The following is a 12,248-nucleotide window of genomic DNA, read 5'->3' as shown; positions in this document are numbered from 1 at the left end:
ACAAAAGAGTTATAAAACATTCTGCCTGGTTGGAAGGTTGAGTAACATAAGGAAAGAAAATAACACAGATGTTAGATGATGGGCCTGAGATGGGCATGAATTTAAAGAACCACTGGCAAGTGCCACGTCCTCTGTGTTTAAGTTCTAAAGAGAGTCCGTTGAGCACACTGCTTACCTTCTAGTAATTTCTCACTGAATGGACATTAGAAGCCATTATAGGGACTCAAAGTTGAAATAATGTTTTAAACTAATTTGTATTTCTCTACATCCATTTTTAATAAGATATCTCTTAGTCTGAGTTATTAAAGTTTAAGGGATTACCTCACCATAAAACCACTGAACACTTCAAGATTCTCTACTTTAAAGGAAAGACTTCTGATAGAGAACCTGTCAGCCAGGAGGAGCTGCCATCCAGTGACTCATGTGTCCTCCTGGATTCTTCGTGTTTAAACTCATCAAGGTGACTTCAGAACAGAAAGTCTTTTCTAAAAGTGCTGACCTTGAAAACAACGACTACATTGATTGATGCTCTTTGGTATTCCCTCATGCCTCTGCAAAAAAAAAAAAAAAAAAAATATTTTGCCAGATACCAGGAAGTCCAATTTTTATAAGATGTGCAGGATCCAATGGTAGGAAATTTTTTTACATGTTTTTCAAAGCAGCAAAACTAGTTAAAATAAAGTTACTTTTTTAGAGTTAGCAAATTAGAAAAGCTTTTGCAGAATTTTTTGGTTCATCTGAAAACACTGCTTTGGATACAGGAACTAGCAGCTTACTTTTCCTCGTCAGTCTTAAAGGCATGTTGCAGGTGACATTTTTCTGTCACCAAGTTCCTGGTGAGAAAAAAAGTCACACATTTAGTGTTTGGAGGAAACCGTATCGGCCATCTTGTCCAGCCACCCTTCCGATGCTTGAAACCCCGATACAGCATCCCCACAGGAAGTGACTCAAACTTACAGAGTGGACAGGTTTTTTTAAAAGTGCCAGGGAGTGGGAATGGAGGACTAAGGCAGAAAGTTTCTGCTTATTCCATTCATGTTATTTGCAGTATACTACCCACTGGAGATGTACAGAATCTCCACAGTCCTCTGCAGCTTGTATGACTGTCCTGACCCTAGGTGCTACAGTAGCTTCCAATCAGAGAAACACAGCCATGGTTTCTTAACCTCAGCACTTTGCCAGTTGGAGCCAGATAACAGTTGTAAGGGCTATCGTGTGCATTGTAGGATGTTTGACAGCATCTCTAGTTTCTACCCACTAGATGCCACTGGCATTTATCTCCCCGACCTCAAGCCCAAACCTGGTTTGACAACCAGAAATGTCTCCAGAATTACCAAATATCCCCAGTGGCAGGAGGAGCGGGGCAGGGCAAAACTGTCCCTAGTGGAGAACGATTGGTCTAAATTAAGAATGTGTTCTGTGAGATACAGGATCTAAAGGAACCAGATCCAAATTATTTAGAAAGCAGTGGCTGAGATCTTAACTGTTTGCTTAGTCAAATAAACAAACAGTTCCACAATTGACAAAATGTTAGTGCAGTTCTTTTTTCTTTTTTGTACAATGAATGAAGCAAATATTTCAGTCCATCACACCTTATTAAAAACATGCTACTGCAATAGGTGCTATAAAAAATGCAGATAGCAGAACCCTATTACCTAGATTCCAAGGCAACCTTGACTTGAGGATGCACATCAATTTTTTATGTTTTAGTGTAACATCCATACAGAAAAGTGCGCATATCACGAGTGCACTGTATCTTCACAAACTGAAAACACCATGTCACCAGTTACCAGATGAAGAAACAGACTGCCAGCATCCCAGAAGGCCCCTTGTGCTCCCTTCAGTCCCTATGAGCCCCCTGATAGCCACTGTCCAGATTCACAGCAGATTAGCTTTGCCTGTGTTACACTGACTCCCTAGATGCTCAGCAATTTAATACCAGCCTTTTGAGAGAAGAAAAGAAACATTACATTAAAGATATACAAGACCTCTAATATGCATCTCAGTTCCGTAACTAAAACCGACTGATGACTCCCAAATGTTTATCTCCAGGCATAACTTCTTTTCTGAGCTACTAACTCCTGTATCCAAAAGGCCATTCACATAGAACACATAAAAACAGCTCTTACCTCCCATTTCACCCCCCCCTCAACACCACCCCCCCCTCCTGCCCCACCTTCAGCTTACTCCATCCCTCTCCCCATTCTGTCTCATCTCTGGAAATGGTGCCTTCACTCACCCAGGTGTTCCGGGTCAAAATTCTAAGGGTCATCTTGACTATTCGCCCTCATTCACTCCATTCACAGGTCTCTGTTGCCTCTGCCTTCAAAATAAACACTAGAGGTATCTACTTTCTTTCATCTTTACTGCAACCCCCAGGGTTTAAGGTAGTGTTATCTATTGCACCGCTCCTGCAATGATGCAGTGACTACAGTCTGGTCTCCATATGTTTGTTTTTGCCCCTTTATGGTCTGTTCTCTGTACAGTAGCAGCAGTGAGCTTTTTCAAACATAAACTGATTTGTATCATTTCCAAACATAAAAGCTTCCAGTGGCTTCCTCTCACACTCAGGATAAAACCCGAAGTCCTCTCCCTGACTGGGTACTGGCCTATTATCCCTGTGACATCATCAGTGATTCATCACCGCATGGCCTGGGCGTTCCTTTTGCTGGGCTCTGCCTGACTGGCTTCCTCATACCATTCAGGTCTCTGTGCAGATGCAGCCCCTTCTGAGAGTTTTTCCACACATCCAAATCATTCTCTACTCTCCTGGCCCTGTTTTAATTTTTTTGTAGCTCCTACCAAAACCTGGTCTGTCTTTGTCTGTCTCCCCAGTATGTAAGCATCCAACAGGGTAAGAATATTGTGTTACTTACTGTTTTGTTTAATTTAATTTAATTTAATAATTGTCTTAATACTTAATTTAGGAGAGCTAAATAATTAAACATGAGGCCAAAGTACATAAGAAAGCAGCAGTCTTTTATTGCAAGTATGCACACACTCTCAGGTGAGGTTCTGCAGTCCTCAGGTATGGGGCCAGGGAAGTCGCGCTGGTGCTCTCGGGTGAGGTTCTCCGGTCCACAAGTAGGAGGGGCCGAAGAAGTCACGCTGGCTCCTGCCGGCAGCGGATTTTTATGCATTGGTACTGGAAGGGGGAGGGCAGTGGGCGGGATAAGGGCGTGATAGGGGCGTCTCCATAGGTGTGGCTGGGTAAGTTTCGATCTCTTCGGACTGACGTCACCTGGCGCATGCTTGGTTGATCTGCATCTTCCCAGGCACAGGCTGCATTTTCCCGCGTGTGGGAAAGTTGGTGAGGAAGAACCCGGAAGCAACATGGATTGTGCCTTCTTGTTCACCTTCCTCCATCTTGTCCTTTCTCCCTCACCCAAACACTTACCATATCCTACAAGCTCAGGAAATTGAGGTAATGAATTAATTCAAACTTGCAGAAATTTTAAGATGAGGACCATGCAAGACTTAGAATTGAGGAAATGTCTCATAAATTCTATTTATTGAATGCCAGTCACTGCAATAGTTACATTTCATGTATTTCTTTAATTTGCACATCAGCCCTGCAAAACGGATGTGTCCTAGTTAGGTGGCTATCAGATGCAAGTAACAAAACCCAACTAAAACTAGGTTAAATAAAAGAATATTGAATATCTCATAAGAAGAGGTCTGGAGAGAGAGTTGGTCCAGATTTGAATGATTCTGTAACTTAAAGCCTTTATGGTTTCAGTTTGGCTTCTCTAGCATTTCGTTAGCTCTCCCCTCATGGTCACAGCATGGCTGTAGCTATTCCAAAAGTCACTTCCTCACTCAGCAGTCTCCAGAGGCACTTAAACAGGGAGGTTATGCATGCGCTTCTCTTTTAATCAGTGAGGAGAATCTTTTGTAGGGTCTCCTGATACCTCATTGGCCAAAATTCTCTTATACATTTATGCCTAAACCAACCACTATCAAAGTAAACAGGCATACATACCCTGTTTTGTCATACCAGTCATTCAGCTCCATGAGCTAGGCAGGGTCTACCTGAGAGTACAAAATAGAGTCTTATGAACACTGAAGATGAGAGAGAATGCCAATAAGCTAGACAATTGAAAATGTCTGCCACGTATGTATTCCTCTCCTGTTACAGATAAGGAAATTCAGACTAAAGCACCTTATCTGGCAGAATCTCTTCCCCGCTTCCCTCTGCCCTAAGGATGGGTTAGACTTAATGACTCACTCCCAAAGAATGGAATAAGGACAGGGAAAAATAGTAACTTTACAGCAGAGAAACTGCAATCAGTACCTTAGCCCGTGGTGTCATGTGGATATTACATACCAGCTAGTATGGTGTGACAAAAAGGGCACTTAAGCTCTGTGATGTTCTTTCCAAAAACACCTAATACTGGTCTAATCATGAGAAAAACAACCGGTAAACCCAAATTGGAGGACATTATGCAGGATACTCAGCCAGTATTCCTCAAAACCATCAAGGTCATGAGAAACAAAGACTGGGAAACTGTCAAAAACCCAGAGGATATAAAGGAGATGTGATCACCAAATGCAGTGTGGAATGATAGATTGGATCCTGGAACAGCAAAATAACATTAGTGGGGGAAATGGTAAAATCCGAATAAAGTATGGAATTTAGATAACAGTGCATTAACTAAATGCACCAATGTTAATCTCTTAATTTTGACAAATATACAGTAGTATTTAAGATGTTAACATATGAGGAAAGTGGAGAAAGGAACTGCTGTTACTATCTTTGCAACATTTGTGTAAATCTAAAATTATTCATAAGTAAAAACATTTTAAAAGAAATGTGTACTAGGTAATTGTTGAAACTGGATGTTAGCTATATGGGTGTTCATTGTACTGTTCGCTCCGCTTTTATACATGTTTGCAATTTAAAATGATTTTAATGTTAAAAATACATACATAATGAAATATATTTTATGAATTTCTGCCTTCGAGATACCAGCAGTCAAGAGTCACAACAATTCTTGTGCTGACTACTGAAACAATAATGAATAAGGCAGACTTCATTGACTGTTGTTTGTACGTAAACAAACAAATGATATTTCATGTCACATACTATAATCTTGCTCCTCAAAATTTGGTCCAAGAACCCACAACATTGCTATCATCTGAGATCTTGTTAGAAATGTAAAGTGTAAGGCTGACCTCTAGACCTACTGAATTGGAATCTTCATTTTAACAAGGTCCCCAGTGAACATAATACACATTAAAGTTTAAGAAGCACTGTTGGTAACCATGCGATTTTCTGCATTTCTGAGCAAATCACATCTAGAAAGTAAATTCCAATAAAAATCAGTGAAGAGGCTCATATGATGAATTTACCTTTGACTAGAGGACTATAAGTTACTTCCATTTTCTTATACCCTAGTAAAACAGATGACACTTGGTCAGAATAATAATATTTACTTAAAATAACATGTAAATTATACCCTCTTGCTAGGGCCAGTAAGATTGTAGGGAAGAATAAAAGTAGCAAATATTCAGTGCAGCCAACTCCTTAATATGGCCTGTATCAAAGAGAAGAGTCTGATGGTTAGAAAGATGGGCAAGAAATATATTAAACTTTCATTTGCTTGTTTGTTTGAGACCAAGTATCACTCTGTCTCCCAGGTTGGAATGTAGTGGCGCGATATCGGCTCACTGCAAGCTCCACCTCCCAGGTTCACGCCCTTCTCCTGCCTCAGCCTCCCAAGTAGCTGGGACTACAGGCACCCACCACCATGGCCAGCTAATATTTTTTTTTTGTATTTTTAGTAGAGACGGGGTTTCACCACGTTAGCCAGGATGGTCTCGATCTCCTGACCCCATGATCCACCTGCCTCGGCCTCCCTAAGTGCCGGGATTACAGGCGTGAGCCACTGTACCCGGCCGACATATACTAAATTTGAAGACTGTTCCCTGATGATGTGGACACTGGGACCTCTCTGATCCAGGCACTGATCTTTCCCTTTGAAAATTCCCACCCAGGGAACACGCAGAGAGAAGTGATCTATCTCAGCATTGCTTTCCCTTGCTTTTCATACCATGCCACCTTTGAAAATACATACATTTGGGGAGCACCACCTTGGTTAGAGACATCTCTGGCCACTGCTAGCTGGGCAAATTAATAGTAGAGAGAATGAAGAAGAGATCATAGATCTGATCATAAAATAGAGAATTAGCCATGATTGTTCATCTGCCCCAGAGAAGCCCACACTAGAAGCTGAACATCTCCTCTCCCTGAGTTTCTTTTTGGAATGGAGAGCCAAGAACATGAACTGACAATGGAAAGGAAAGAAAGAGGCTGAAGGATTCACATGTGGAATGGACCCTACAGGAAGCTTTCAAATGAATACAAAGGATGTGAAAGAGACTGAAATTTTAGGGAATGCCTTGTTTCCCATGATGTACCAAGTAGGGCTTCATGGATCCATGTGACCATGCAGATGGGAAAAGGCAAACAACTGAGACAGTCTACACCAAAGACAGAGTCCAGTGAATTAATGCATAAATGGAAGGTGGAGTAGTGGGGGCAATACATATAGACAATAATTTCAGTTTGGAATTAGAGGGATATAGAGCAATAGATTGTTAACAGAAACAAGAGAGGGATCTAGTTTTCTTTTTTAAGAGAAGGAAAACCTAAATATATTTGGTTTGTCAATCAGAAGGAAATAAATGTGTTGATTAGCCAGTGGAGAAGGACAATAAAAGGTTAGTGGAAGGATTAAGGTTCTTGAAGATAAATGTGAGAGAACAAATAGAGTTGCAAATAAAGCACACAAATGATGGTTTGCCTTGGAAAGGAGTCAGGACACCTCTTCCCTGGGGAATGAAAGGAAGGAGAGGATGACTGAAGATAGTGTCAGTCAAATAATATGTGGGGTCATCTCATAAGAGTGAATAGGTACAGAGGTGTGACTAGCGTCATTTCCTAAAGTTTGGAATGCCTATTTTAGAAATGCAATAAGGGTAAGGCAATGACAAGGTGATGATACAATTTATAGTGTGAGCATACTTTTGAGGATGAAAGGGTTGCTAACAGATGGAATGCCTCACAGCAGGTGTCAACCTAGACTCTTTGGGCAAATGCAGACATATGGTCACACTAGAAAGGAACCGTCACCCCACTGAAAGAACAGCTATTTGAGAGCATGAATGTGTAAGAGATTTATTCAGCCACTGTGGCCCCTCTAGCAATATTGCCAGTGTGTGGTCAGTACTAAATAGGTTTCTAGATTTGAGAGGAAAAGTGAGGCAGGAATAGCAAGAGTCATGAAAATGAATGCTCCCTGGTGATCACTGACAACATCTTCAGAGTGGCAGGCAGCAGTCTGCTAGCACTGGTCTGGTAGAACTGTGTGCAGTGATGGAAATGTTTTCTGTCCGCCCTGTCCAGATGGGTAGCCCTTAGCACATGTGGCTGTTGAGCAACTGGATTATTCATTTCAAATAATTTCAGTTAAAATCCAAATAGCCACAAGTAGCTACCATATTAGAAAGTGCTGGTTCAGATTGAGCCAAGAGAAGAATGAAGCCAGCAGGGAGATTAATGAACTGTGAGGAAATCCTGCCATTTGCGGCACAACAACATGGCTGGAACTGGAGGTCATTATGTTAACTGAATAAGCCAGGCACAGAAAGACAAATACAACGTGTTCTCACTCATATGTGGGAGCTAAAAGTTTTGATCTCATGGGCATAGAGAATAGAATGATAGAATCCAGAAACTGGGAAAGGTAATTGATTAATGGGTACAAACAGATGGTTTGATAGAAGAAAGAAGACCACTAATTAGAAATAAGAACACTAATCGATAGATTAGCAGGGTGACTGTAGTTTACAGTAACCTATTATACATTTCAAAGCAGCTAGAAGAGAATTATTCGAATGTTTCTAGCATAATGAAAAGACAAGTATTTAAGGTAATTGACATCCCAAGTACACTATCTTTACAAATTATATGAATGTATTAAATTATCACATATATTCCAAAACTATGCACATCTTTAATGTATCAGTTTTTAAAATTATTTTTTTAGAGTGCAAAATATTCAGAAAGCAAGATGGGAGTTTATTGGGCAAATTTAAGAGTAAGCATAACTGTATTTAGAACAGTACTATGTCGTGATGAAGTCCCCGGTGTGACAGTGCCTATGAAGAACCAAAGAAAAGAGTTGGTGGGACTGAGGATACTGAGGAACCGAAAAGTCAGAACATGGGCTGTCCATGTGTGTGGTGTGTGTGTGTGTGTGTAATGCACACACATCCATAGGGATGGTGGGAGTTAGCTGGGTGTGGGGTACATTACATACTGGTGGCCCTGAGGAAAGGTAAGCAGGTCCTGGAGAACACAAGATAAAAACCATAGGGTGGGGAGAAAAGGCTGGGAGAATGACTAAGATTTCACAAGGCAGATGATTTTGTTTGTTTTTTAAGATACTGTTTTCTGGAGGAGTCAGTATGGATCCAGGAGGATACAGATTTCTCCTCTGGCACTGGCCATTAGGGAAGGCAAAGGGAAAAATTAAATTTGTTTCCTCTTGACAAAGGATAGTAGTAGTGCTTAAACTTTTTTTATGTCTATAATATTTAATGTGGTACGTTATTCATGAACAATGTTTTCACACTGAATTGAGCAGTAAATTGGCTAAATATCTAATAATTTTATTTTACAGATCTGCTTTAATGTTGGAAGTGGACTTTACTTACAGGTGAGGAAATAAAGGATTTATTTCTGCCTTTTGACTCAGGAGGCTTAATTCCATGGCAAACAGGTTGTCTGGGCTTTACGAGATTAAAGACACACATTGTATTAGACCCAGCGATTCCCATTCAAACAAGTGCAGAGGAGCTTATCCAGGGGTGTTCAGTGCAGCAGTTTTTAACAATGTAAGTATCCACCAATAGGTGAATGTTAAAACCATTTATGGTACATGGAAGAATGTCCATGACGAGGTGCTGAATGAAAATCAGGGGGTAAAATGAGATATATAGTATAAATCCATTTTTATAGCAAAAAGACCTTTATACATCTGTGTATATATGTGCAACTGTATAGTTATGAAAAATCATAAAAGATATTAAGCTGTTAACAATGAATACTTCGTGAAGTATAAGTGAAAAAGTAATTTCAATTTTTTGTCATAGAAAATTTTGTGCAAGTAAAAAAAAAATCAAGGACCTAGTGATAACCCGTGTAAATATTTCGAAGTAAAATACCTATTACATAGAGCAACAAAATGAGTAAAATGATAAAGCAAACCTAGTACAAGGATTATTTCTGATCTTAAGATCCCAGGTCAGCTGTATTGAAATTTGCCTTGGATAAAATATATATGCACCTATAAAACCCAACTGGAAATGTATAGAATGGTTTTCTCCCTAAGGTTCTGAAAATGAAATGGGAAATTTAATTCTTTACCCAATCCTGAAAACAATAAATTCATTAACTGACAGTTTCCCTAGTTTTAGTCAAATTTATATCAATAGATTACTAAGATTTAGTCTTAAAAAACATTTAGTAATTTATTTTTAAGTCACAAGCCACCACAGAAAAATGAAACTTCATTTTCAGTTAATAAGAAAAAACGTTTTTGACATGATCTGTTATTTTTTACTTTGCCAATTTGTAAGGCTACTAAATGATTCTTTACTCTCACTCTGGGAAATCATTTCTTACAGTTAAAAACAAAATTCTACTGGCTGGGCACAGTGGCTCGCACTTATAATCCCAGCACTTTGGGAGACGGAGGTGGGTGGATTGCTTAAGACTTGAGTCTAGGAGTTTAAGACCAGCCTAGGCAACGTGGTGAAACCCCGTCTCTACTAAAAATACAAAAATTAGACAGATGTGGTGGTGCATGCCTGTAATCTCAGCTTCTTGGGAGGCTGAGGCAGGAAGATGGCTTGAGCCGGGGAAGTCAAGGCTACAGTGAGCCAAGATCATGCCACTGCACTCCAGCCTGGGTGACAGAGTGAGACCCTGTCTCAAAAGAAAAAATAAACCAGAAAAAACCCTACCACTTTACCAGCTTGGAGATAATCTCTTTAGGCCCTATGCAGTTTGCTGGAATATATATATTCCCTTTTAGACAATGAAGCCTTATAGGAAATACAAAGCATACCTTAAAATTTGCACTATTTAACAGTTTAATATGTTATAGGACACCATACTAATGTTCTATATTTATGACACATAATAAATTTTCACAATATTCTATTGTTGTAGGTCTCAAGCACAAGAAATGAAAATAAGCTGCTTCCTAAACATCCTCATTTAGTGCGGCAAAAGCGCGCCTGGATCACCGCCCCCGTGGCTCTTCGGGAGGGAGAGGATCTGTCCAAAAAGAATCCAATTGCCAAGGTATCTCCTAAAGAGGAACATGAAATATATGCATATGACTAAAATGTGGTATGAGAGGACTTTTGTGTCTACTTTAAGATTTAAGGAAAATTTAGAATGTGCTTACAGAATTTTTAAATATTCAAGAGATATCTGAAAATTAGCAGAGCTTACTTTTTAGCATAAAGTATCAACTTTAAGATTCTCTTTCCTATTCCGGAAGATGCAGCATCATTGGCAAAAATATAGATAACTCTGAGCTTTGATTTAACTAAGAGTAAAGGGATTTGGCACTGGTAACACAGAGTGTTCAGTGCTCAAAAGAAGATGTCATAAAATGTCATTTTCAAGATGACCTGGTGTCTATTACTAGGTAAGGTGACCATCTTCATTTGCCTGAGACAGTCATGGTTCATGCCTGTTGTCCTGGCTTAATAATTAATATCTGTGTTTTCACTCTCAAGGGGTCGAGTTTTTTTGATAAATTATGTGATAGTGTTGCTACTCTGTATTTCAAAGTTGGCATGCACAAACATAAACCCTTCATTTTTCTCCCCCCAAAGCTTTTCTTCGTAAGTTCTACCCATTTTGGTAATTGACGCTATAATTCTCTCCCGTTTTTCAAGCCAAAAATGTACCACACACTATCAGTTCTATTCCAAAAATATATTCCAAATCTGCTGCTTCTCTTCAACTCCACTGTCATTCCCCTAGTCCAAGTCTTGTCATCTCTGGCCTGTATTACCAAAGAACTTCAGAAGGAAATTGTCCATACAAATATATACCTATAAATTACAGAGAATCTCTTCTCAGGCTTTTGGCTAAGATCAAATCTAGTAAATTACAGAGAGTTCAACCTGAAACATTCCTGTTATTTTTATGTTAGATACATTCTGATCTTACAGAAGAAAGAGGACTCAAAGTTACTTACAAATACACTGGAAAAGGGATTACAGAGCCACCTTTTGGTATATTTGTCTTTAATAAAGACACTGGAGAACTGAATATTACCAGCATTCTTGATCGAGAAGAAACACCATTTTTTCTGGTAAGAAGAATAATTTTACATTTATTAGTTTGTAGTTTTCCTTTCATAATAAGTATCATTTGTTTTTTTTTTTTTCATAGTATGGTAATTTAGTTTTCTTAGCTTACATCTAATCTTATTTATTATTTATGTCATGATTTCAGCTAACAGGTTACGCTTTGGATGAAAGAGGAAACAATGTAGAGAAACCCTTAGAGCTACGCATTAAGGTTCTCGATATCAATGACAATGAACCAGTGTTCACACAGGATGTCTTTGTTGGGTCTGTTGAAGAGTTGAGTGCAGCACGTAAGAGTCTTTTTTTTTTTTTTTAAATAAATACTAAGATTATTTTATCCCTGCTGTAAATAAACACTAAATTTCATATCTTAGTGAAAGTTGAGTATTACCTACAGAACAAATAAGAAACCTTTCACTCTAGGTTGAGAATTGCTTTCCTTATAGGTTTAAAGGACTTTACATGCCATTGCTTTTACCCTCAGAACAGATAGGGTAGATTAATGTGACAGATAAGGTGTCTGTAGCAACTACTCAACTCTGCTCTCTGCAGGAAAGCACCATAGACAATATGTAAACAAATGAGCCTAGCTGTGTTCCAATAAAACTTTATTTACAAAAACAGGCGGCTGGTTAGCTTTGGCCCTACAGCTTTGGCTATAGTTTGCTGACCTATAACTTGTATTATTTTTACTGTAAGGTTTATTCACAACATTGTTCAACACAGTGCTCTTCATGAGGACTCGAATGAGAGATTTCTTTTGGACCATGATATAAAGAATAGTTACGCTTCTCCTGATTTGTTTGTATCTTAATAAATATCAGGATCGTGTACCTGTTCATGTTACT

General features: G+C 39.1%; 1 protein-coding gene across 5 annotated transcripts in view; it reads left to right on the top strand.

Annotated features, from left to right (window-relative positions):
* The window catches only part of DSG2 (desmoglein 2), a 51,781-nt gene that overhangs the window by 12,800 nt on the left and 26,733 nt on the right, over window positions 1-12,248 (top strand). For 2 of the 5 annotated variants that reach the window (XM_074022677.1, XM_005586969.4), the window contains exons 2-5: window positions 8,688-8,723; window positions 10,241-10,375; window positions 11,241-11,402; window positions 11,546-11,690. Coding sequence is in view for 3 of the 5 variants with exons in the window: in XM_005586969.4 (XP_005587026.3) it covers window positions 8,688-8,723; window positions 10,241-10,375; window positions 11,241-11,402; window positions 11,546-11,690 (478 nt within the window). In the remaining 2 variants the exon portion in view is untranslated. Of the gene's footprint in view, window positions 1-8,687; window positions 8,902-10,240; window positions 10,376-11,240; window positions 11,403-11,545; window positions 11,691-12,248 lie in introns of all 5 variants that reach the window. The other 3 variants (XM_074022675.1, XM_074022674.1, XM_074022678.1) reach the window with 2 other exon arrangements.

The sequence above is a fragment of the Macaca fascicularis genome, chromosome 18, assembly GCF_037993035.2.
Source record: "Macaca fascicularis isolate 582-1 chromosome 18, T2T-MFA8v1.1".
In the NCBI taxonomy this organism is placed as follows: Eukaryota; Metazoa; Chordata; class Mammalia; order Primates; family Cercopithecidae; genus Macaca; species Macaca fascicularis.
Note: the sequence above shows the minus strand (reverse complement) of the source record. Positions and strands in the feature narration are given on the sequence as shown.